The following is a 27,983-nucleotide window of genomic DNA, read 5'->3' on the forward strand; positions in this document are numbered from 1 at the left end:
CACAAGAGTTATTTTGACTTGACATTAATATTGCATTTTTTAAAAAAAATGACACACATCTTATATTTTTTTTAAAAAAAATCCTAAATTGCTGATCATTTCTTTAAGCACCCATTAGTTTTTAACACTATAGTTGTAACACAACATAGCCCTAAGACAAGATCTTAGTTTTATAACATACATAATAGATGATATTTATAAAGAATTAAACAATCGTTAATGTTATATATATTCTATAAACATAAGATTTAAAAAATATTTAAGCATATCTTGGCAAAAATATAAAATACTTTTGCTTGTTAAATTTGACTATGACTAACGAAGGCCTGTTAAGATTTTAGTAATTAAACAGGTTTACCAAATATATTCTGATGTTTTGACATTTATCCTATCATATGTACAATTTTTTTTATTTTTTCAAAGTACACAAGAAAATTTATATAATTCGTGCTCTAACCTATAATAATAATGAAATAAGGAGACTCAAATATCAAAGCATATATAGGGGAACAAGGGAATTAGGCTTAATATTAAAGAATTTTTCAAAAGCAAAACTAGATTCATATACAGAAAATCAGTTAAGATCATATGATAAATTGATAAATGACACAAATGAAGTTGATTTGTATAACTGGATAACTAAGGAATCTCAAGTTCCTCCTGAATTTGATTCTGAAGTTTTGCAAAATATTAAAAGCTTTATCAAAAATGATCTCTCCCACATAATAAAAAGAAATTATGATTAACATGGTATATACTTTAAAAAATTTTTATAACTATCTTTATTAAAAATTTGTTTATTTTATTTTATATATTCTACTATAATTGTCATAAAATCAAAAGTCCTAAACAGCCATATACATATTTAAATGATTATTGAGATGGAAGTATTTAATAACTAAATATTCTTTGACTAATTAATTTAATACATAAAATAATATTTAGATTATCATCTGGTTTAATAATATTTGTAAACAAAATATAATTTATTATAGAAAAATTATTTTTATAAAATTCATGATTTAAAATATATCATCAAAAGTTATATAATATAATTACGATGCAAATATACAATTGTAATATGTGTAAAATGTCATTCATGAAAAAATTGTAATAATTTTAAAAAGCAACTATTATAAAATATCACAATTGTATTTAAAATTTTTATAAAAAAAATTATTTTATAAATAATAAATTTATTTAGTAATATCAATTTATTTTTTTGTCTAAATAATATAATTACTAATGTATCCAAAATCAATTAAATATCATTAGCTACTAAGATTTCAGATTTCCTCTATGTTCATAAATTTTTTGGACCATATTTTCTAGATGAAGTTTCTAAGTATAAAATAAAATATTTTTATGGCATATAAACAAAAAATGATCATGTAAAATTTTTAAAAAAATTATAGTTGGGATAAAAATTCCCATATTCTGATTTTTTTATGTAATTGTAGTTTTTAATGAAAAACCTCAGTTTTAATAAAAAATGTTAAAATTTTTATGGATAATTAAATTTTTCAAGCAAATTTTCATGGGGTGGGTCTAAACATTTTTAGAAAGATACCATGTGCAGGGTGTGAATAATTTTTTAGCCAACTAAAATCCAATAGTTACTTTATATCAAATAGTTGAGATGTCACAAGAATCATTATTGTCATTAGCTTGATGACTTCACTTTAATAATTACAAAATGTGACCAAAATTATTCTGAATAACTAAATTCTAAAAATCAGATAGCTGCAAAAAAAATCTGGTCAAGTTAAAAAATTTATAAAATCGGAGCCAGGATTTACTATAGGTGTGCCTCTCTCTAAAGGCTTTTGATAAAAAATATAATCAAGTTTTAGAAAAATTAGCAATTTTAATATAAAACTTTAACCATCATCAAGAGTAGTTTTGTATAACAGCTCGATTTGAGTCGGAGTTTACCATTTTTAAAAATTGGCTCAAATTGAGCCATTTAACAACACTACGCAAGAGGCTGAGTGGGATAGCGGCACCACACCTCATATATTTTAAAATCTTTATTATAAAAAAGCGTAGATAACCTGATTTTAACAGTAGCCTATTTTATCCTAATTTCTGAAAAGTTTCATATATTTTTATTAAATAGTTACGGTGACCACAATTTTATATGTACAAATCGAATATTTGTTTTATGAGTATACTTATAACTAATTTTTCGCATATTTTATATAAAACTCAACAAAAATGAAAAATTTCATACATTTTATTGCCATAATTATGATAGAAATTAATTTATTTAAAAAGCCATTCTTCCATAGATAAAGTTTTTCTAATTGTTTCTGCTATTAGAATCATGCGATTATTGGTAATATTTGCAACTACAAATATAGACGATTATAAGATGTAGAAGAGCTCTATTATTTCCTCTCCTGACTGATCTTACTATTTATAAATAATTATTTTAATTTGGTTTTAGGAAATATTAAACAAGAATTCACTGTCACAAATTAAAAAAATTAATAACTAATGCATATTTAAATTATAATTTTAAAATTAACTAATATTAATATTTAATAAAATCCATAATTTTCAAAAATTTACCAGTGGTTTATTCGTCAAAGAATTTTTACATGTTTTAAATGGATTTATTTCGACATGATTTAGAATTTTGTTTATCTTGCATTAAATCATAAATTTTTATATTTATTAATCAATTTAAGATTAACCTAAATAAGTTTTAAAATATCAAAGCTATAAAAATTTAATGAGATCTTTTAAAGGGGTAAGCGAAATCCCACTTAATCTTGTGCCATCACCTAATCTCTCGAGGTCAATTTAAAAAGAGAAATATTAATTTCTTTACTATTAAAAAAAAACTGGGCAATTAGATTATACTTAGCATATTTAAATAACTAACCAAATTAAATGTATATGCTTTACCTTTCGTTCAAGATCGATTAAATTGTGAACTTTAGGTTTGAGTAGATCGGATAAAAATGTCGAAAAGAGATCGGAAGACATCAAATTTTGAATAATTTTATCGTTATATTCAGACATATTTTCATCCTGAGAAAGATGACGAAAAAATGAGTCATCCTGATTATATATAATATACAGTTAAAAAAAAATTAAAACACAGGGTCTGTGGAGCTCGCAATGAAAATTATAAACGCAGGAAAATATTATATAGTAATAAGAATCAGTAATCTGGATGGGGGTTTTCGATGATAATTAAGTTTTGTTTATTATTTATTTCTCCAGTATTTTATACTAAATGGTCAGTATTTTAAAAAAAATTCACAGTATTTTTATCATAAATAATAAAACCTTTTACCTATAACAGTGTTTAGAAATAAAAAATGTTGGTAAATATATAGTAAAAAAAATTAGCATAATTTATATTACTAGTAAAAAAACTTCATTATTTTAATTAATTTGGCAATATACTAAACAATCACCTTATATCTAATTTTGGCGAATCAAGCAAGAAAAAACTAGTTATCTTATCTTGACTAACCGTAGACCACATCTAGCTTTGGCCCATATACTTAGTGTAAAATAAAGGAAAAATAACCCAAAAGAAAAACACCCGGAAAAGCTTAAATGATTATTAATATAAGACTTGCTCTCTCTTACTAAACTAAAATTATACTACAGGCAACTGGTATCGGCAAATAGATAATAGTTCAACCCAAAGAATGTTCAATTTAAGGAAATCTTTTAATTGGATGAGATATATAAAATTAAACAAGTATCTGAAAGGAGTAGAATTAAAGGTTAGAGATATGGGTTATTAGTGTTAATAAAAGATTTGAGAGACATGGGTTAGGGATTAAGATGTATTAAAAATGGTTTAAAATAAATCAGCGGTTGTAACAGCAATTTCCTTGAGTTGGATCATAATCCGGTAAATAGCCCATACTAATAAATTAATTTTAGCGACATTCATAATACCCCCCCCCCCCTTCCCCCCATTAAAATAATATATAAACCTAGCCCATACCCAAATGAGTTTTTGCATTAAAACCAGATATGATGATTTTTTTTTCAAAATGAATTCTAAAAATAGAGCATTATACCTTTGAAACAAACCATACCCGATATAAGTTTTTCACCTATACCTAATATATAGTATTCATATTACCACCATTCTTCAGAGTCCCAAATGTGTAATCCTTTTATTCAAGCTAAATATAATCAAATTTTTAGTATTGGCCTATTTATTTAATGACACCACTTGTATGTGACATGATTTTACATATAAACTACCAATATCATGCCTTCCCTAATCTCTCGATAAATAAAAGAAATATATAATACCTAGCTTCTAATCTAATCTTTATACTCTATCGAAGTAATAACAATGAATTAATTCATATTTATAATAAAATAATATTTTTTATTGGGGCTTCTAATCTTTATTAAATATTTCGGATTGTTACGGATTTATTTTATATCATGTAAGATTACTAGTTTTGACAATGAGAGGAGTCAGTTTAAATTTAAACTCCTTTCCATTATTCAGGTGAATTATAAGAATTAATTAAATTTGGCATATTTTTTTAAAATATATTCTTCCGATGGTAACAAAAAAAATCATTATTCAAAAACAAAAAATTTATCGATTACAGCTAAAAACAGGGATGCGAACCCGGCAAAATTTTTGCCCGGGTTCGATTCGGTTTAAGGTTAAAAAAAAAGGTGGGTTCGATAATCTTTGAGAATAAGTTAAAAATTAAAAATAAATGGCGTGTGATTAACAATCCAATAAGAATCTTTGAAAATAAATTTAAAAAAGGAGTAAATGAATTAAGTTGTTTAAAATTGATTAACACTTCATTGAAAATTTGAATATATTATAAAATGTCAAGTAAATTATTAATATTTGTATTTATAATTATATAAATATCTTATATTAATTTAAACAATACACTGGGTTTGGTTTGAGATTTGAAAATTTTATGTTCAGGTTCGGTTCGGGTTGAAATTTTTTACCCAAAACCCGGGTTCGGTTCGAATCTCTGGCTAGAAAACTTATTTTTTTTTTTACTGATAACTTGTTTTATAAAATAATACCGTTTCATTAACATCATAAATTTATCTGATATAAATAAATATAATTAAAAAAATACTGAGCATATAGTATAAGTACTGGTGGCTTAAATATTGGCATTAGTTTTAGTTAAAGAAAATTCAAGATGAAAAAATAATACAATTAAATCCTATATTTGGATAGGGATACCTTTAGCAAAAAAAAACATATAATTTATTTCCAGACATATTAGTTAATAATATTATTTTTAAAAAAAGTTATTTCTTGAAAAATCATTATTTTTTTTATGACTGACCTGATCTGATCCTCCACTAGGAAATAGTTTTTTGGAATTTTTATCGTTATTTTTGTGAGATTTTTCGTTGACATTTTTCTTGTCCGCCATAATTTGACTCTTAATACTGTTTGGCAAGTTGTCAGCATCTAACGATAGAAATTTTAAGCAAGGGTCCATTTTAGTGTAAGCCTTTGGGATTTCGTGGGGGAAAAATATGCGTTTGGGATTTAATTTGTTAGGGAAAGTATGGAAGCAGTACGATTTCTGTAACGATGTATATCTTCATATATCATATTAATATTTTTTGATTTAAATTGCAATTTATATAGGTTTAGGTTTTGATTTGAGCAATAATATTTGAACATTATGTTCTAACACTATTGGCCTATTATGAAACCCTAGTTACGAACAGAGTTAAATTTTGTGTAGAAAATATATCTTTATAGATTGATTACTGAAAACCTTTTTAATCCTAGAGTTTGGTAAAGTAAAAAATAAATAAAGTATTCATAAACATTATAATGCCTGATCTATATTCTTTTAGGTATTATAGCTAAAATACTCTTTAAAGTTAACCATAAATTAATTATATAAATTTTGAAAATCGAATGATAAATAAATGAAAGAGTTAATGCAAAAAGTCAAAAATAAAATAGCCATAATTATTACATAGCATATTTTTACTATGAAAATCAATATTAAAAACATGGAAGAACAGAACAAATAGAATCAATTGCTTCCAGCCTCTAAAAAACTTTCTTAAGAACTGCTCGTTAAAAATGCACGAAAATTTACATATATATAGTTCAGAATAAAATAGTAGTAACTAAAAACCATATAAAAATATATATACGCTAATCTGTAATAACAATTTTCAAAACTCAAAAGGTTATATTGAAGTTCAGGGGCGAACTGGGAGACTAAAGGGTTTATGGGACATTTCTAAAAGAGGTCCCATTATGATTTAATTTGAAACCTACTCCAATATATTAAAATTTAAAAGAATTCTTTTCTTTTTAATATTTATGTATGATCCATTTAAAATGATAGCTCGTTTTTTAAGTTTAAATACATTATTCTTCAAGTTAATTAATAAAATTTTGTGTTCATAATTATTTTACATATTATTTCATTCACTTAATGGCGGTCAAGCCAATCCGCCTTTAATAAATAAATTATTTAAAATAATCTTCCCATATATATATATATATTAGGATTAATTTTATAATATAATATATCATATATTTAATATTAAAATAAATGTTTTTACGGGGCTTGATTTTGTTTGTGTTATTATTATTTTTATTTTGGTCTATTCCCATTAAATATTTATATACATAATAATAATATTCTATTTTCTATATATAGACTATAATATTCTTGGCTATTTATTTTAAGAAAATAATAAGAATAAAATGTGTTCCCTATTTAATTCTATTGAATTCACATTTTAAATGATAATAGGGAAATGTTTTATATTTCGACTATTAAGGGCTACACATTTAAATCTATTTGCTTTTTTTTATAACGCTTATATTCCACCAGAAAATAAAATCAAAAATTTATAATATTGAAAAATTATTTTATGTTTTTTACCGATTTAAAAAAGTATCTTTTCTCTTTCCTAAGGCCCAAAATTCTTTCCTAAAGGCTCCCAAATTTTTAAAATTTCAAGGCCCCGTGGGACATTTTTCCACTAGACTTACTTGCCAGTCCGCCCCTGTTGAAATTGATATTAAAAAACTTACCACTCAAGAGTTAATCCATCAAATATTTTTGATAATTCATTAAATTTATTTATAAAAAACTACAGAGTATTTAAAATAAAATTATGACCATATTAAGTCGTGTAGAAAGGTAATTCCTTTTACATTTAGTAGTCTTTTTCATAAAATTTTTCAAGATATATAGAATGAATATAAAATTTAAAAAAGCTAAATTAAAAAAGTATAATTATTTGTAAATTTTGTCTGCCAGAAATGAAGCATAATTGTAATCCAAAATTTCAATTTGAATTTGTTGTCTAAATATAAAAAATCCTTGGCTTCATTTATGAAGTAACGAATTTTGATTGAGGGAAATAAAGAGATAAGCCTCATATAGGAACGCAATATTTATTTAAATTAAATGTAGTATATTGTTTTCTACTACTATTAATCATAGCTTAAAGGGTATAAAACAAAATTCAAGAAAAAAGAACCAAATAATAGTATGAATTTAGTAAAAAATATTATAATTTTACATTTATTTTATGGGGTATATAATATATATATCTTTTGATGGTGATGCCATTAATATTAATGAAGAAAAGTAATGAGGATCAAGTTAATTAAATTTCGATTTCGAAGAAAAAAAAGTTTTTTTAAGTAATTTAAAAAATTTTTCATACAAATTTTATAAATATAGCTGCTACTTTTTGGATATAATAATGCACGCCAATCGTGCACTGTTTTTTCATGATTTTAATAAATTACCATACACGTAAGATGTTTAATTATATATATATATATATAATGAAAAAAAATCATATTTTTGTATATCTTCTGTAGCCTAGTCGGTGAGTGCGTTGATCACAAATCTGAAGGACCAGGGCTCGAATCCATAAAAGGCCATGTTTCTTTCTGAAGTCAACTTGGCAGTTCTATACTTGGGGGATTATATATAGTAGATCAAACTCGACCACGTGATTCCGATTAGTGGTCTGCAATGGGCGAGTTTTTAACCCACAAGCCGGCTAGTCCAATGTTATTAAAAAATTTTAACCCATCCACCCAACCCACCTATAGTTTTAAAAATATACTCGCTTCCCTTTATAAAATTTTTTACCCGCCGCCCATTATTTACAAAAAAATTTTAACCCACGCCGCTTATATAAAATTTAAATAAGCTAATTCTTTCAATTTTTTTAAGCATCTAATAAAAAAAAAGAATTCGTTTCAGCGCTACATCGCCCAAAAAAGTTTTATAATTTCATAAAAAATATTTAATTTAAATTACGGGTAAGGAATTGATCTAATAAAATATTTATGTAATAATATAAAATTAATATTTATTGATATTGATATTAAAACCCTTCCAGCAATGCTAATTCCTTGTTCAAAAAAAGCATTGGTTTCTGGAATTGCCAATATTTTACCAATGCTTTTTCAGCTTAACTCGATAGCTTTGATAAAACTTTTTATTGTCGTTTCCATCAAAATAGGATATTTGTTAAAGTATATTTTCTACTCAAGTGAGCTATTTAAATAAAAAGTGAACCCATTAATAATAAATAAATAAAGTAATTTAAACTAAACTAAGTAGCTTAAAATCTTGCCAAATAACAAAATCTCTTTACATAAAGATTTAAATTAGGGATGTATCGATATTTTTTATCGGATCGGGCCGATATCACCCATTTTAAAATATCGGTTATCGGCAAATATTATAAAATTTTCCGATCCGATCCGATATAAAATGGCGTCTTTAATAAAAATAAAATGTTATAAAATTTTTAAAAGAAGTTATATCTAAAATCATTTATTTTTATAAATAAAATCGAAATCCATTTTTATATATATTTTTTAATAATAATAATTAATTAATAAACATTCTGCCATATTGTTATTTTTTTTGTGCATTCTGTTTATAAAAGTGTGCGATAATTTCTTCAGAATCAGTTTTTAGTGAAGCTGGTGATATTGACAGTTACCATCGCTGCAGGCTGACCTTTGACAAATTGAAAATTTTGATATTTCTAAAAAGAAATCTTCGATATATTAATGTTAAATATTATTTTAAATATTTATTTCAAATTTCATAAATATTTGTTTATTACTTATTATGTATATAATTAATGTATTATTTATTATATAAAAGTGATTTAACAATAAAAATATTTTATTGAATTGAATATATAAACTATAACTGATCATTATAATATATTTAAATGACATAAGTTATTATGGTATAGTTAAATTAATGTTATACTAATAAAAAGTATATTAAAATTAAAACCATTGGTATCTTTACAGAATACAAAATTAGATATGATATCAGATCGGTAATCGGCCGATATCAATTTAATATTGGGAATATCAATTCGGATGGGGTCGGCCTCCAAATGGTATCGGTATACCCCTAATTTAAATAATATTTGGTTATGTCATTAGGTAATGCATTCCTCTGTAGCAGCTACATATTCCAATCTGTTGTTGTTTAATTTTGACGTGGATGCTATCTTTTTCAAACATTGCAATTATAATTTAATAATCTTTAATTGAAATCTTATTGCTATTGGGGAAACGGGTAAAATCAGATTTTCATCCACGTCGATGTTATATTCATCCATCAAAATCTAACATGTTTTTGATATATTTTTTACCTAATTAATTCCTTCCGACGATAATACCCTCAATTATCGGTACTTTGGTATTAAAAATGTTGAAATTTCATAGAGCATATTTTTTTAATGTTCACTCAAATGATTTTAAATAACATAAAAGTTGTAAATTTTTTAACCAGCCTGCCCGCTTATCCATAGTTTAAATTTTCTTAACCCGCTCACCCGTCTGCCCGTTATTTAGAAATTTTATTCCACTCGCCCGCCTAGTTGGGCGGGCTATAATTCCGATTAGAAAATAAATGAGACTTATTTAATTTTGACAAAATTTAGTCGTTGTTTAGCAAATGATTTAGCGTGCATTATCACTAGTCCTTATATTTAGGGGAGTATTTTGCTTCATAGGCTTAGGTTGGTATAAGAGCCACTACATCAACTATAGGCCTATTTTATCCTCCAAAACATTAAAATTTAAAATGATATTTGTAACTTCCTAAATTAAGCCAAGGAACCTTTATATATTATACACAAAATCAAATTGAATGTCAATTAATAATTTAAAATTATATCTATAACCCTTTTATTTTTTTTAATTAGCTGATATAATATTTCAAAATTTATAAAGCAGGTGTGTTAAATCGTAAGCTTACTACTTACATTATGCGATGTGATTTTTTTAGATAATATTATTTATAGAATTTCATGGAGTTTATTTGAGAAATCAAATATCAAGATTCCAGAGTTCTGTAAAAGTACCCATTTTCAAAAAAAGAGAAGTTTTTTAAGCCCAGCCAATTTAAAATAAATATCGAACCAAGGCGACATATTGGTATGGGCCTGCAAGTTTCAACTATATTAACATGTTATTTTTAAACAAAAATTACCTGAATTTAGTGAGTCTATCGAAACGGAAGGCTTTTTTGTCAACTTTAAACTGACAAACATAAACATCTTTTTCATCGGGAAGTATTAATTGATTCAAATTAGTATATCCTAAATTTAAAAAAAATTTTATTTATTTTTTAAAGGTTTAAAAAATGAGGAAATGCAGTCAGGCGCCTCATTTATATTATTATCGCTGTGAAGAATCAGCTGTGATTTCCGTAGCGGTAAATACCCGCACCGCTCGAACAAAATGGGAAAATCCCCCCTGCCGCTTCATTTTATAGTGAAGGCGTTTTGTTCAAACGGTTCGGTATTTAACGCGGCGTTATTTACAAAATCAAACCAATCAGTAAATAGTTATAATTTATGAATATGGAGCGAAACGATGAAAACACTATAAAAATTCGAATAACATATGTTGCGACGGTTAATATGGTTCTAGCATAAATAGATGGTTGGAATGAGGGGGGGGGGGGGGTTGGATTTTTTTTTAAAAAAGGAAAAAATGGGCATATTAGGAAGTGTGAAAATAAAAATTCTGATAAGAGGTATTAGCAAAAATCATCACATACAAAATGGAGTGGCCCGGCTACTTATCAACAGCGTGACAATTTTATCTTCGGTATATTAAGGCAAAGAATGTAAATATTTTTAAATAGATCTTAAGCTAAAAAAAAATAGACATGAACAACAAATAATTTAATAGTTAAAGATAGAGATTCAAAATAAATGGGAAAATATGAAAAATAATTTATAAGGCAATAAAGATTTTCTTTAAAAAAAATATGATACAAAACAACATTTTGTTATATTAGATTTGATTTAACCTCTATTTTCTGCATTAATATCCCACCTTTTCTCGATTAAAGGCCTGCCTTTACAATAAGTAGACAGGTCCAGTACCCAACAAGCCGAATGTATGCTACTAACTGGAACTGTTTCGTAAACGTAAACTAATAGTAATTCGTTGGTGAAGAATTTTCTGGAAGGTTCATGGAAAGTTTCCGCGGGCCTAAAAAAATGATGCCCTTGAGCATATCTATTATTGAAACTATCGGTGAATAGGTAAAGGATTCGAAATATGTCCATTTCATCGTGTTTCGGTAGAGTTTGATTAGAATTAGGAATATTGGCTAAAATTGATAAAAAAATAATTATATATAATCAATTGTTCTGCAAGTAAAAAATATTAAATCAGCAGTGAAATTGTCACCCAAAATTAAATTTTTTATAGACATATGAAGAATTGAATAATTAAATTATTATTATTTTAAATTAAATTTATAGGTAATTAATTTACCAAACAAATCAATTTTTATTCATTACTTTAAAAAAATAATAAATTCTTTCTTACTACATTTAGAACTATGAACCCGAATGAAGTTTCAGGAATTTTAAACTCTATTTAGCTCAAATTTTGATAAAAGGAACTTAATCGGATCCAATTTTCTGAAAGGGGTCTGAACCCACCCCGAATCAATATTATTCCGGGTTCGATGGACTGACCATAAACAATTTTAAATGTATGAACCATAATGATTTTCCCTCTACATAAATTTAAAAAAAAGTGTCGTGTATTTCAAACTGCTATTTTAACCCCGTATAACATAGTAGCATTCCCCGCTTTTGATTCGAAAAGTTGAATCGTTACTGGCCATTGTACGAAAGTAGGTTAATTCATGACTATTTTTGTGGTCATTTTCGGAGCTAGGTGATAAATCTTTGGAGTCATAATCTTTAACGACGGCCGTACATAATTTTATATCCTGGATAATAATATTTTTGCGAAAAAGATAATAAATTTTTTTATATTGACAGTGCGATTTTAAATATAAAGACGTTTTTTAAAATAATATCTTCTCACCGAAACAAATAAAGAAATAAATTTAATTTTTGGTTTATAACTAAATATCTTTTTAAATGTCAAATTTTTAATTTTTTTAAGATAAACTAAATAATTCACGAGGAAACAAAAAAAATTAAAAATAATCCAAACCATCGATGCGTTTTGTCCCGAACAAAATGGGCAAATATAGCAATTTTCTTCCGATTCGTTAGTTTTTGTATAACCGACACATTCGCAATGTTGCCAAGTTAAACATTTATCGCATTGAATCATGGTCCCCTCCTCTCTAAATATCCGACAAGGACAGTTGACAATATCCTGGGGATCGATATCATCATTATTATTGGTCGTCGATTCTGAATGAGAGCTTATCAATAAAAAACAAAATTACTAGTATTGAAGTGATAGACTTGCAAATATAGCATAACTAAAGGGTCAGAGTCTAAAGATCCATTTAAAAATTTTTTTATTGGCGTATATAATCCTGTGCGCCGCCGCATGTAATTTTTGACCATGCGGCTAAAAAAGTGTCAGCGCAAATCACGCCGCTGCCGAAGATAAATATTTTTTATTATTAAGTATAATATTAATACATATTTTAAATTATTAAAAAATGCGATTTTATTTTTTGCTATAACTTTTGATATGTAGAAGGAAAAATAAAGACGGCAAAATTATATTACCTTTACATTACATGAAAAAGATAATAATTTTAATATCGCAATTTGGCTATGCATCATGTCACTCAAAAACATCCCGCCGAAGCTATTCTTTCCGAGATAGATAAAGTCGAAAATGAATTAAATTTAGGCTCTAAGAAATTTTAAATGGTTAAGGAAACACGACCCAATGTAAAGAAAAGTATTTGTCTATAAGAATATGGCCATCATGTTTAAGGCATGTATTACATAATCTAGTAGTAGTAGATGGAATAAAAAAAATTAATAAAATATAAAATCTCATTAAAAAAGTGAGAGAATTTATAGTTGTCTAAGATTTAAAGCGGATTTTGATCAATATCGAAAATAGGAAATGATTTTAATCGATATTATATACATCGAATATTTTAGATTTGGATGATAATGATCCTTTTTACGAAGATCGTTTTGGTTTTGATGATGATAGTGAAAATCAAAAATCATGAGAAAAAACAAAACTTTAAAATTAAATGCGCCTACACGCTGGCATAGTATTTTAATAATGCTAGAAAGTGAGACGTGAAATAATAAAAATCCTTTAATATATTAAAGAGAACGAAAAAACTGGATATCTAATTATTTAATTCCGATTGGAACTTGGTGCATGAACTTTTAAATTTTCTTAAAACCATAAACTGTTGAATTTTTATCCGCCCAAAAAAGGATTACTTAAATTTATTCTTTTTATTTCGTCCTCCCATAGCATCCCTTAAACAAAATATGCTTAATAAATTTGATCATAGACTTCAAATAACCGATCTTCAGGTAATATTTTAAAATACATAAATTAGTTTTTATTTATTAATTTGTTTATTTTTTTTACTTAAGTGATTAGAGCACTTTTGGATTTTCTTTTCTAATCTGTTAACATAGTAAATGAATATTTAAAGGAAAAAATATTACCGGTGCAATTTTTATCTCAACATAGTACCTCTCTGGTGCCTTACACAGATGAATTAACCGAATGTGAAACCGCAGAAGTTGCTTCAAGACTCGATTATCTTAAGATATTAGCAACCAAATGTTCATCACAAGAATCTGGAATTATAAAACTATTTAACTAGCCTAGAAAAAGAATGTTATTCATTATTTTCGCCTTATAATAAAGATAAGAGATGTTTTAGATTTTGGATAGATAAGAACATTGGATCTTCCTAAACTTTCTATATTATCTAGAAAAGTCCTGAGTGTTCCAGTTCCATAGCTGGGCTCACTCTGAACTCTAAAAGATCATCATTATGTCCTATAAGTCTAAATAAAATAATATTAATACATGATAATTAAAACTTAATAAAACCGTTAAATTATAGTTATAATTTAATTCGTAATTTGCATAATAAGGCATATTATTTTAAAAGTGTCCAATATATTTATAATTTTAATTAGAAAGATATTTGCAGATGCCGCCGATTTTTGTGGGGGCGCCTAAATCGATTTGCCGCGGCCAGCCGATCTTTTTAATGAACTGACGCCGCCGATATGGTGGTTGGTGCATAGGTCTTTGTATATATAGTTGTTAAACAGCTCGATTTAGTCTATTTTAAATTAAAAATTTAGACAAAATAATATTACAAGATTTTGTCTAAATAGATGTCCAAATCCTTTCTGCTATCTTTGAGCAAAATCTGGTTTGGGCATTTTTTTTGGCTAAAACATTGGGTTAATCATTTTTAAATATCAAGCCGTTTCTAAACACTACCTAGGTGACGCCGAATTTTCTACTAAAAATCCAGGCCGAGCTATAAAAATGGCTCGTAAGAACCGGACCGATATGTGTAATACACAAAAGTTATGAGGGAAATTGTATTAAATTAATAGGGCACGTACCCTATATACGCTGGAATATGTTTCCAGTTAGATCTTAAAAATTAATGGATTCCATATCCTAATACGACATATATTGTATTAGAATGTCTGTTCTTTTTTGTTTCGAGTAGAAACTCGCAATTATTAAAAAATTCAAGCATACGAAATGTTTTCAACATCATATACAAGAGAATTGTTAAAAATTAATATTATGGTTAGGTAAATTATTAATGTACTCCACGAGGGGAAATCTTTGATGACGAAATTATCGATAAATTCCTTAATTTAAATTGTTCATTTTTTTGTAATTATTTTTTATAAAGTGCATGTTAAATTGTTTTTCGTAAAATTTGTTTCATCCAAAAATAATTATCCTAAAATGAATAAATTTCTTTAAAGCGTCGAGCATGTCCTAGCGAACCTTTTAGGAAAGGAAAAAAAATTCCAAAAAATATAAGGTAAATATTTGGGAGGAAACACATATAACAATTGATTTTATTCAAAAAAATTAATTAATAAGTAATCCTTCTCCTAAATTTTTTATATATAAATCTTTTTAAAGTTTTAATAAAACGGGAGAAATGGTATTGATATTATATTTTTATCTATGATGTTCAAATCGAAATTGTACAAAACATAAATTGTTATTTCCATATCACAAATGTAACTTTATGCTCAAAACAACGGACAACCATATATTACGGAGATTCGCAAAGCCTACTCCGTTAAGATTTTTTGATAAAGTTCTAACCCGTTATTTAAATGTATTTCTGGCCCTGCCCGTAAATATTTTACAAAATAGAGGTCTGGGCAGTTTAATTTTGTTAGACGAATTTTCTGGCTAACACACTTTTAATGTCTATATCTAATTTTCAATTTAGTTGTTTTTTGATATCTGTATCATGTTGTAATTGGATCAAATCTTAAATAACTTTTCTAATTTATTTTCATATAGTATTAAATAAAATCAACATATTAGCTAGAAATTCAAAAAAAAATATATTAAAATTTTAATGCACGGGTTGGCTCATTAAAATTTCACGAAAAATTAGAGATGTGCAAGACCTGTCACTATTTTTTATATATGAATTGTCCGTAAATTTTTTTCCCGGCTCTATTATTTAAAAAAAATGCCCTCTCAAGCCCGCGTGCCGGGATCTGGGGATCTCTAGTATATACTATCATTAAATATAATGGTTTACTCATTATTGTTGAGCTGAACATTGGTGCTAGAATTGTCAAAGGATTGTGATTCAGTGTCCAACGTTTCCATGGAGTCATTCTTTGATTCTTAAAATATAAAAATAATACGAATATGATGCAATGTTTGAGGTCAGGACTTTAGTATAGAATTTCCTGATTAAAGAAATTATTATCAAATTTTCGACAAAGTTTCATTAAAAATGTGCTTAGCAAATAACATTAGTCACCTGTTATCTTGTATAAGATTCAATTATAAATAATTGTTAAAAAAATGATTGACTAATCCCGTAAAAGTAAACATGATTTGTGGCATTCATTGTATTTTCTTTCGCCTAGTTGTCGTATATCTAAAACAAACAAAAAATATTTCACTTGTAAGGTTATCATCATCACATTCGTTATTTTTAATCAAATCATGATATCGGCAAAAAGGTTCTTTGATTATATCCAATGATTTGATATCGATACATTCATCTTTAAAATAACGTCGCAGGTCGTGAATCCTTACGTTTACGAGAATGACGTAAATTTGTTCCAAATATTTAAGGGCCTGGCTCATTTTTCGACATTTTTTCCCCAATCTACACATGTCCATTTTGTCGAGATTGTTAGGTTGAGAGAGATTTTCTGTCGCTTTTAAGACAAGCTCATGATTTTTGATATTAGGTAAGAACGGATTGTTGCAATATGTGGATTTAAAATTAGAGAGCATGGCGGAAAAATCGCGATCAAAATGGGAGAAAGATTTATATGAGTTGAGGTTGAGCTTTTTTTCTAAATCTTTAAAGCAAGTAACGGTACCGGGTAAATTCTTGTGGCTGATAAATAAAGATACAATAAAATTTTTATAGATCGAATATGGATTAGCTCCTGTTCGTATGAGAATAAACGCATAAAAACATTCATTTAATATTGTTATTTATATTCAATAATTTTTTAAATTTTTTTTAAAATACCCGATATTCAAAATAAATTTTAGAACGCGTCTCTGATTATTATCGGAAAGAAGTTTTCACTTTATACACCAGGTGTTTGTGGTTATAGCCGCCCAGACCCCTGAAAATAAATGAACTCGACACACGGCCAAATAAATTTAAAAATTTGGCTCAGACCTTGCACAGAGTCAAGAGCAGAGTTTAAGCATAAAAATGTACTATTCCGGCACAGCCCGCATAAAGGTCAACTAAAAGCATCTATATCATACCAATTTGTATTATTTCATTCTTGAAGGTATTCTTTTGAAGTCATTATATTCTTAACTCTTCTCCTTTTTTCCTATTTTATCCAAGCAAACAAATTTGTAGATGGCTTTAATTGTTACCAAATAAAAAAACTACTTTTTAAATGTAGCGCGCTAGTAGCTAATTATTTTTTTTAAACTTTATTAAATATATGGTCGGCTAAGGATCATAGTGTTTTATACCAATTTTTCCATTACCAGTATATATATATACCACTAGATTGGCGATTTATTCATTAAATGCATTTAAGTGTCCATACATATGAGTCTAAAGCAACATTTCGTGGTTTGCTCGTCGATTATATGACATGAATATGCATTCATATAATGATAAATAAAACAAGTAGTCGACGTGCCAGGCACGTAGCTAACACCCCCCCCCTCCTGTAGCAATATATCAATTGTATCCCGCGAAAATTTAAAGTTTATTTTCTTACATTTTTTAAACCTTACACAATGATGGATATAAGAAAATTTTATCAACCAAAAATTATATTTAATTTATCTTTACTAATAACTATGATTAGAACATTTCTAGAGTGTATGAAATGTATATCCAAATATAGAGAATTTGCTGAATAAGAAACTGTAAAAAGCCTGCACGACAAGATAAAGCCTTCAACATCAAGCTGTTACAGCATTTTTTGAACTTGAAGAATTTTGTAAGCCCTTAAAGAAATATCAGAATGAACTGAACAGATATTTTATATTAAGCTGATACATTATTAGATTTAATATGACAATAAAATGTATTAACAAATTATTTGTTACACAACAATTTTATGCAATATCTTTCAGAAAAATGATATGGTTTTAGCTGAAGTTATGAGAATCGCGAATATTATTTTCATTATATTACAACTTAGAAATCGGAGAGACAATATCTACTAGGAATTTCTTGAGATGTGATTGTTGAGATGAAAGCGAAATTATATGATTTTGAGATTCACAAGCCTCGACTTTCACCGACAAACAAATCGTTCCAGTATTAACGTGGACTGAATTGAGGATGCTATAAAATAATCGTTTTTATTCCACTTTTGGATATATTTTTGACTCAAAGGAATGAAAGATTAGTGATTTATGAAATGTCCAATTTAGAAATACTGTATATTTATAATTTTCGAAATCTGATATTGAAAATGAAGGAGATGCAAATAATTTTGAGGCTGATATAAAAATACAGTTAATAATTAAATTTAAATATTTTTCAAAATCATTAAATGATTTATATAAAGATTTCCTTCTTTCATATTTTAAAAAAAAGCATAAAAAATAATTTATACCATCTTTATTTGATTTCGATAAAATATACTCAACAAATTTAAAGCATATTCCTTATATAATAATCTTCGTAAAAAATTATAGCAATGTAGCCTAATCGGAAAAATTGTTATTAGCAAGAAAAATGATAACCCCTCTTCATTTTTATAATCCTCCAGCCAATACAGGCCTCTGTTACTGGTCCCAACTCCATTTTCAATTATTTTTAATAAACGTTTGACCTTAATTTTTTTTGATCAAAAGTGGAGTTATAACAATAATTATGATCAAGGATAACCACTTGAATATTTATTATGACATAAATTTAAATATAATTATAGAACACGAGCGTATCAAGTAATTTTTATCAAAAGCAAAACACCGTATTTCGAATTAATATGGGCAATCATTTTTTTAAATTTTAAACTTTAAATCCGTATTGGTATCGTGTGTTTTCGATGATTTAGTGTTAGGTAAAAATCCGTTAATGATTGGGTTTAAGAATGGACTCGACAAATATTTCCATTCTTTGATCCGTTTGTCCTGATGAAATTTGACCAAATAGAAAATCTTTTTTAGCAAAGTTATTCCATTTTCAGTTGCTTCGTTCATATTTTCTGTATTTATTTATATACATATTTATCGTATAATTAATATGTTTGTAAACATAACGTAAGCGTATAAATTGGTCATTACACTCATTAATGTAAAACTCAGAGACCTGGAGGTACCTAATGTATGGGTTCGCGAATATTTTCATTTTTAAACCCAGTTCGGTCTAAAATTGATCTTTAGGTTTCTGATAATTCTCTAAATATAATATATATAGTAAATATATTATATATTATATAACACACCTTTTTCATCAGTTCCAGCATCATCACCACCAGAGCTTTTATTCGTATCATAGGTGATTTGATTGATCATCATTCGTTTAAGCGTTAGATTCCTATTCAAAATAGCGCTATAAGATCTCAAATATTCCTTGAAATTTCGAGAGAGGAAAATGTGTTTGATGTTATGATTCAAGTTTTTATTGCCGATTTCAGTTTGGGCAGCAGTTAGGAGACGTTTCAAAAGGCATACGGGAGTAGTTTTAAAATGTGCGTAAAAATTGAAGAGTTGATACTTTTCGAGGGGTTGAGAAGGTAGACTCTTTTATGTTAAGGGAGATTAATTCAATATTAAATAGTTAGTAAAAAATTATAATATCTAGAAGTTGAAATAAAATCTTAAATTTGATTCAATTATACAAGAGAAATTTAGAGGTTATTTTATACTTTTATAAGTAAGATTTTATCTGCCTTCCTAAACTTTTTAGTACATATAGCACCGTCACATGTATGCTTGGCTGGTAGTAATTTGTGCGCACCCATTTTAATACTGTTCAGTAATTTAATTTTTTCGTTTGCAATTTGAATACTTTTAGCCTAATTTTAATTTTTTGGTGTGTATAATATAAAAAAACTTTATTTTACCAAATATAATTGCGATTATACCAAATAAATTATAATTTTGCAGAGACTTGTGGGGTTACTCATTTACCGGTCTGGTCCGGCTTTGTAAAATCAAATTTCAAACTTGGTCTAATTTCTAATAAATTATTTTAAGGTCCGGGTTGTACCCAGGCTTGGAGAAATTTACTTTATATTTTATATTATATATAAATGACTAATCATATTTATTTAAATAATGTGATGTTTTAGAGATAAAAGTTCTACAAAAATTAATTATACTTTATGAGATCTTTTCTTGAGATAACCCGCAGTAGGAAGCCCCGTTTTGCCTTGTACAGACAATATTTTTTTCTCAACATATTTGGTTTTTACCGAGTTCTTCGTAGCACCGGTCATCACCTGATATCTTTGACGGAAAGTTGATTGCCGCAATTTTCTAACTAGACCATTTTTGACGAGGCCTTTCTTAGGTTGGATGTCAATGAGTGGTCGCTTAGATCCGTGTTTTTCTTTTCCTTTTATGTTGATACTTTTAGGTTGGCCATTAATTGCACCATCGATTTTGACTAATGAATTTTGTTTATCATCTAGGATTGAGGAGGTGTTATCTAATAGGCCAAATTTCCTAGACTTTATTATATCTTTGTTATTAGGTAATGGTTTCGATTTTTTGTTAATGTTATATAATTTGTCACCGCTGGTTGTTTTTTGGGTTGTTTCGAGATTCCTTAAGCATTTTTTGTAACCCTTTAAAAATTTCGGGCGCTTGGATAGTTTTTTAGATTTATCAGATTTTAGATCATTAATCACCATTTTTTTATATCTATTGATGTCGTGGCGTTTGACCTTTTTATTTGAGTTTAAAATATCCTTAATAGAAGCATCCCCATTATACAAGGTGACCCCCAAAACTATGTCGTTGGTATAGCGCTTTATTTTATCAACGTTCGTTTTGCGTTTAGTTTCTATTAATTTAAGCTTATCGCCATTATTACCTTTACCTTTGTCAGCGTGATTTTTCTTTTTATATTTCATTCCAAATCGCGATTTCCGGCATTTGACTTGCTCGATTACATTAAGAGATTTATTGGTTTTATGTGTCATCTTATTAGTCGATTTGGTCGGTTGGCCTTCTTCTTTCTTAATGTAATTCGATCTCCTAGTCTTAGCGCGATTAACATCATTACCGTGAGTATTTTTTGTATTATTTGGCGTATAAATTTGAGCGTTGTTGTTACTACAGATGCCATTATTGTTGCCATTTTGCGTGCTTATGAAACCTCTACAAGTGCCGGGACCACTACCGCACAAACATGTTTGAGCGGCTCCGCCCTCGAAACAAGTGAAATTATAATCGTATGTCAGTTCAGTGCCAGGAGGAATTACATCTAAGTGATAATATTATAAATAATTTCCTATTTTGTAAAAACAGAAGAGGTCTACAACGGGCGCGTTTAATCTACAAGTCGGTCCTTCCAAATTAATACGTCCGCCCGCCTATATTTTGTGAAAATAATTCGTCCAATAGTTTTAAATAGGGATGCAAAAAACCGCTTTGAATTACTATTATTACTACTATCATTATGGAGAATATATTCAACCAACATTTTATTGCAAATTTTTGATTATCGCAATTATTTTATAATTTTCTCATTTTGCTAAATCGAGTTATAAAAAGCTTATTTTTTAAAAAAATTTTAAAATGTTTAAAATTTCGACAGATATCTAGGTATATTTTTGTTTTTTTCTCGCTATTTCCCGTATTTTATGCTTGAAAAAAAAATAATTGTTTTTTAGATCCCTAGTTTGAAAATGTTGTATTCACCCACCAGTCCATATTTTAAAATAATTTGAATTGGTTTCATTTTTTATTTTAGTAAATGTTTATAAAATATTCAAAATATAACAAATATTATAAGCCCTAATTTCCTATCTCATCCGTAAAATAAAATTGATCGACTGTCCGTTTACTTGTTTAATTATTTTAAAAAAAATTATACCCGTTGTAGACTCCTAATTTAGATCAATTTTATTAGCGATGACTCACAATAAATGTTATTTGGAAGTGAAACAGATCTAAAAAAAAGAGTTAAACAAATAAATTTTTCATAGGTTTATAGGTGAAACCCAGGAGCAACGAAATATTATATCTAAATTATTTTGGTAAATCACTAATGATTTAGAGAGATCAGAATAAATTATGAGTTTGATATAGATAAAAAATATTATTTAAAAAAAAATACAGCAATTCCCGACCTAGTGAAGTTGGCTCTTTAGGCTAGGGTTTGGCTTCTGAAGTAAGAAAAACAATTAGTATATTTTGAAAAATGGCTAAAATGTAGAAACGTACGACTTATTATTTTATAGATCTGATGCGACACAGGCATAAATGGCATTTAATATTTATAAAACGTACTTCGATTACCGGCGGGTTTGGAAAAAAGGGCCATTCTAACGAATCCGTTGACGCTCCACTTTTTGACCACACAGTTGGGGGCGCAGGAATGGTTGACAAACCGGGCAGGGGAACCTCGTCTTGAAGCGTCTATTACGCATTTCGAGTCCACGTACAGGCAGTAATGATGTAGTGAAGCCGTGTAAGCAGGGGTGTGGGACCGGCGAGCAAATTCTTTGGCGCTGACCACCTCTCCCGTATATTCTAGGATAAATTCGCCTATTTTTTGGAGGGAAGTAGGGGTGAAAATTGTTATTAGTATAAAAAAATGGAATATTGTGTAATATGACTAAATAGGGGGAGGGTCGAATAAGATTTTTTTAAAATGTGTTCACTTTTAGGAAAAATAAAGGAGTTTTTGGATATTAGAGAGATTTTAAAATAACAAAATCGGATAAAATGAACGCATGGGCTATGTAAATAAAGTTAACAATAACCGACAAATGATTTTGCTTTGTCGTTCTTGCGTACGTGAATATGCTTCTTATTTTACAAATATTTTTATTAGCAAAATAGTTTTAAAAATCATTTCTTTCTTTTTCCTATTTCTTGTGAAAATAAATAAATAAAAAACTAATTTGAAAGACACTTTTTATCTATATAAAAAAATCTAATATATTTTTACAATTATATAAAATACTACTCAGACTGCCAATTCATTCATTTAAATATGTATCAATACAAATCAGCTGGTAATCGCCATTTTAATAAATAATTAAAATCTTGAAAATGTAAAATTTTATATGGGAAACCAATATAACGTGTCACCAGCTGACTTTTATCATAGACACTTCAAAGTGCATTTCAATGAATAAATTTGTGAGTATAGGTAAATATACATAATATGGCATTCATTCTTTTTTATAAAAGATATTTTAAAAAAGACGAAATATTTATTTATTAATAAACCAGATTTTAATGGTTTGGTCGTTCTAATTCCGTAACCCCGATCAGGTGTCATAAATAGTTCGATGCCGGTAAACCACTGATATTTTTGAATCTTTTGGTTGGAACATTTTTCTTCGCAAGGGCACGAAGAGGGATTGCACTCTACATACATCATTCTTTTTAAAAAGTTAACATACGTTTTTTATTTATTTTTTGTTTTAAAAATCAAATTATCGATCTATTTTTTTTTGAAAAAAAATATTATACTTTATAATAAAGATTGAATGAGAAAAAATGGATCAAATAAGTAAAAATTTGGCCAAACTTTCGTTATACTACGACTATCGTTATAGGACACTGGGCCGAAAAATAGCCATTAAAAAATTAAAAGAGGTGATATATGAATTTTATTTCTAAACGGGTATAAGTATCTGTTTGACTTGACTGGGAAAGACCCCGCATATTCCAAAAAAATAAATTTGACCTGGCAAAAAAATGCGCTAACCGGGGGCGGGAACCCAGGTTTCGGATATTTGACATAGAACCCTTTATTTAATAAAAATTCGATTTAATTCGCACATTATGTTAATTTTCAGACCGGGTAATTACCAGTATCCGATACTGAATCAACGCCAAATCTCAAGGATTAAGATACAAGTTTTATGAAAATGGCTGGTTTTTAACAGGGGTTCTTAAATTTAGATAAATATCTCTAATATGAAAAGAGAAAAATATTTCCGTTTGTTTTTTTTGTTTAAAATGAAGAAATAACAATACCGATCATGGTTCAATTCAAGGAAATTGCCGTTACGACAGCTGATTTATTTAATTTCTATTTGTTTAATAACATGACTTGTCAGATTTGACAGGTTTTAATATAAATATGATATAATTTTATTAAAAAACAATTTTTAATATAATCTTAATCCTAACTCATATCTCTTAAAACTTTAATTAATCCTAGCCCATATCTCTTCTACTTAATTATCAATTAAAATATCTCCTTCAGTTGAACATTTCTTGAGTTGAGCTATTATCCATACTGCCAACTCTCCCCAAATATTAGAGATTTGCAGAGGTCGTTTCAGGCCTGTCACCAAATTTTTTAAAAAATTTATAGGCTCTATTTTTATGACCTGGCCCAGTCCCAATATTTGGTATTTTATAGGGATATTGAAAATTAAGAAAATTAGATTTGGACAATCTATTAGGAAATCTCGAGGCTTATGACATAATTATTTTGGCTAAAAAATTGAGTCGCCACTTTAAAAATTAGCTCAAATTAAGTAGTTTAACAACATTACTTAAACAAATCAAAAATAAAAATCCAGACTGGGGTTGAAAAATATTCAAATCCATCCAGGCCAGGCTTTATAATTCTATTTTTAAAAATTGGTCAAGAGAACATATATAGTTATTTAATGTTTATTTTACCAGTGTTGCCAACTTTAAATGAAGGGGGAGGGGAAGAGGTTTAAAATTAACAAAAAATTCAATAGTTTAATAAAAGACCTCCAAATCTAAATGAGCAAAAAAATATATAGAAAAACTAACATAAATTTTCTAAAAAGACATTTTCTGTATCAAAAGAGCAAATGAATATTGATTTCAAAAAAGTATTATATTGATGAAAAATAAGATTAAAAATAATTTAATAAAGTTGCATTAATATGGTTTTAACACATGAGTGATAATGAGTGACTGAGTGATGAATATAGCTCCTAGTCAAATTTGTATATTAAGCTTTGATATTTTTAACATCTATTAATTTAACTTTTAGATTGATTATTAAAATTTTGAAGATTGAATATTAATTTAAAATTTAATGAGAATTTTTTGTGCCAATAAAACAAAATTTCCTTAATTTTTATTATAAAAATATATTTAAAAGCAATAATTAAAATTTCTGTTTAAATATAAATGTAAACCAGTATACCCTTAAAAGTTAAAAGACAAATGATTAGAATTATAACAAATTTATAGTTTTTCCCAAATAAAATATAAAGATTTTCAAAAGGGTATTAATAAAATATCAACCTGTTTAAACAGTTGTCTTGACATCCCATAAGAAATGGCAGATTGGGTTTTTTACAGGAACAAGCTTGGTTTTCATAGCCCGTTAGGGGTTTAATGTCAATAAAAATATCTTAAAATAAAATTTTAAAAGTCTACCAATTTATCTAATATACTTGATTTTATTTTCTTATAAGATAATTTTGATATGTCAACATCTACTGATATACCTTTATCCTATAAATATATAAGATCATTTAATTCATCTCAACATCAAACCTTTTCGAGTTTAGTATTTGATGGCTTCATAATGTCTAAATAATTGTGCTTTTTATTTTTATACGGATGATCCAATTTCTTATTTTTATTTAATGTGGCATTTTCAAATATTTTTTTATTAAAATCTTCCATTTGGATCTTTTTATCTAAGGGCTCTTGATCTATTATTTTATAAGTATCATTATTATTGCGTTTTAGCTTCACTAATATTGATGAATCTCTCTTTTTTTCTCCATCAAATACTTTTATATTTGCATTGATTATAGGCTTATTTTTAAAATTTATATCATTTTTAATATATTTAAATCTTTTATTTTTTTTAGAAAAATCATTAATTTCTGCAAATCTTTTTTTTAAAGGCAAACTTGTACCTTTTGATATAGTCTTAAATTTTAGCTTTGTTTGGGAATCAAGAATTGACGGTGAAGGACATAATTTATTTAATTTTAAAATATTTTTGTTTACAGACTTAATAATTTTTTTAAGATCATCATCCTCTGAATATGAATGATTTTCTTGTTTAACAGAATTGTTCTGAGATTTAACTATAGATAACCTATCAAATTGGCATATTAAATTGTCGAGATCAAATTGATAATGTAGTTTCTTGTTTATATTTTTATCCTTCTTCTTTGGTTTATTCGGTTTAATATAAATTAATTGCTTACAATTATAGATATTTATTTCATTTGGATGTTTTCTCTCTAGCATGCTTTCAGCTGTTTTTGAATTCATTGCATTTAATAAATATGAATATTTGTTATCAAAACTGAAGTTTAATGAAACAGCTGACAACTTCATTAATGACATGACAGAATGTTATACAACTCAACTCAAATATAAATATATAAATTAAGATAATATTATTTAGAATTGCACACTGGCAGAATATATTTTCTAAAAGATGCAAAAATAAGCTAAGCGATTAATTTGATGCATTTTTGTGAATAAAATGTGAAATTTATTCTTGGGGATTAAGCATCTAATTATTTTTTATTTTATATTCTTTTCTCTACCTAAATTTTGTTAAATAAGTTAAGAAAACATAAATAAAGAAAATATAGCATTTTTTTCTGTATGCGTCACTTTTATAAATGGCAATTATTCATGCGCAGGAAGTCACTTTAGATCTAGAATTAGATAAAAATTACAAATACAATAGATGAAGGAAGATGACAGAAATGCGAGAAATTCATAGCAAAAATTTAAGATACTATTCATTGCTTTAGCACATAGTATTATGTATTTTGGAACATATAATTCATCATTTGTCATTTTTTAAGCACAATAATTTTTATGTTGTAAAATAAGAAAACTAGACCTTTACTCATGTCAATCTTACTAGTTTTAGAGTTTAAATTTAAATGAGAAGTGCTATTTTAGTTGGTTTGGATATATATTTAGGGTGATATTGTTGTTTAATTCATAGATAATACGATAATCTGATTAATTGAGTTGATTAAAAAAAGTATCATCTTCACAATATGTTTATTTATATCAAGCTTTTACAATTAAAAGTCTATTATTCAATTCAATTTAGATTACAAAAATAAGTAAACTTTTTATTACGCTGATATAGATAAAAAAAGAAAAATAATAATAAAATAAGCGTTTCACCTAATAGTGTTGTTATATGGCTCGTTTGGATCGATTTTTAAAAATGGTCCGATTAAGATTTTAGCCAAAATAATATTATATAAGACAGGAGATTCGCATAAATGTCAGAAAGGTTTGGGCCTCCAAATCTTGAGGGTTAAATAATGTAATTTTAGCTAAAATTTTAATCTGGCCATTTAAAAAATCTAGGTAAATTGAATTACACCGAAAGATAAAAATACGAAATAAAAATGTTAATCTAAAGCAAATAAAAAATACATAATCAACAAGTATTCAGCAATTTTTAACCAGGAGCAATTACCTACCTCACAAGGAAACTGACTCAATAAATGCTTGTGGGCAATTAGAAGATGGAGAAAATGTCCATACCCGATAAGAGAGATTTGGCTAGGTAAATTGTATTTTAGTATAATGTAAAAAAATAGATTATTCGGAAAAAATTTATTAAGAATCTCGAAATGCGACATCAGCTTTAATAAATTTAGTTATATAATATCTTTTGGAATTAATCAAGGAACTGCTCAAGTGAATTATATATTATTTATGTTTAAATAAATATTTAACTTTTTATTTTTCATTTATCTATACCACTTCGTCTTGTCATTTTCATATTATATAAAATCATATAAAATGAATTTTATTCCTGGAACATATTGTTAAAACATCACAAATATTAAAGTAAACCCTGAATGTATATTATAAATCACAA

At 27.0% G+C, this 27,983-nt stretch overlaps 1 protein-coding gene and 1 long non-coding RNA gene across 4 annotated transcripts; one reads left to right on the plus strand and one right to left on the minus strand.

Moving 5' to 3' along the window:
- Positions 1–1,093: 1,093 nt before the first annotated feature.
- LOC135923799 (uncharacterized) lies at positions 1,094–26,363 on the minus strand. 3 transcript variants are annotated; one of them, XM_065458746.1, is made up of 18 exons: positions 25,658–26,363; positions 25,555–25,615; positions 25,403–25,511; positions 23,387–23,541; positions 22,448–22,696; positions 20,302–21,410; positions 19,846–19,995; positions 19,423–19,720; positions 18,993–19,182; positions 16,435–16,880; positions 16,062–16,149; positions 12,506–12,722; positions 12,107–12,275; positions 11,337–11,642; positions 10,509–10,617; positions 5,322–5,583; positions 2,914–3,069; positions 1,094–1,341 (listed from the first exon to the last, which is right to left on the minus strand). In XM_065458746.1, the coding sequence occupies exons 1-18, from the start codon at positions 25,787–25,789 to the stop codon at positions 1,279–1,281; spliced, it is 4,269 nt and encodes a 1,422-aa protein (XP_065314818.1). In that variant the 5' UTR covers positions 25,790–26,363; the 3' UTR covers positions 1,094–1,278. The 3 variants fall into 3 exon arrangements, with proteins under 3 accessions (XP_065314818.1, XP_065314819.1, XP_065314817.1); XM_065458747.1 differs by having other exon boundaries at positions 1,099–1,341; positions 2,914–3,039; positions 22,439–22,696; positions 25,658–26,349; XM_065458745.1 differs by having other exon boundaries at positions 1,099–1,341; positions 22,439–22,696; positions 25,658–26,349.
- LOC135923800 (uncharacterized) lies at positions 23,394–27,804 on the plus strand. Its single transcript, XR_010571273.1, has 4 exons — positions 23,394–23,552; positions 23,645–23,758; positions 27,545–27,665; positions 27,724–27,804. It is a non-coding gene; the product is annotated as an uncharacterized LOC135923800 (long non-coding RNA).
- The last annotated feature ends 179 nt before the right edge of the window (positions 27,805–27,983 follow it).

The sequence above is a fragment of the Gordionus sp. m RMFG-2023 genome, chromosome 2 (assembly GCF_954871325.1).
Source record: "Gordionus sp. m RMFG-2023 chromosome 2, tfGorSpeb1-WG-v2, whole genome shotgun sequence".
Lineage (NCBI taxonomy): Eukaryota > Metazoa > Nematomorpha > Gordioida > Chordodea > Parachordodidae > Gordionus > Gordionus sp. m RMFG-2023.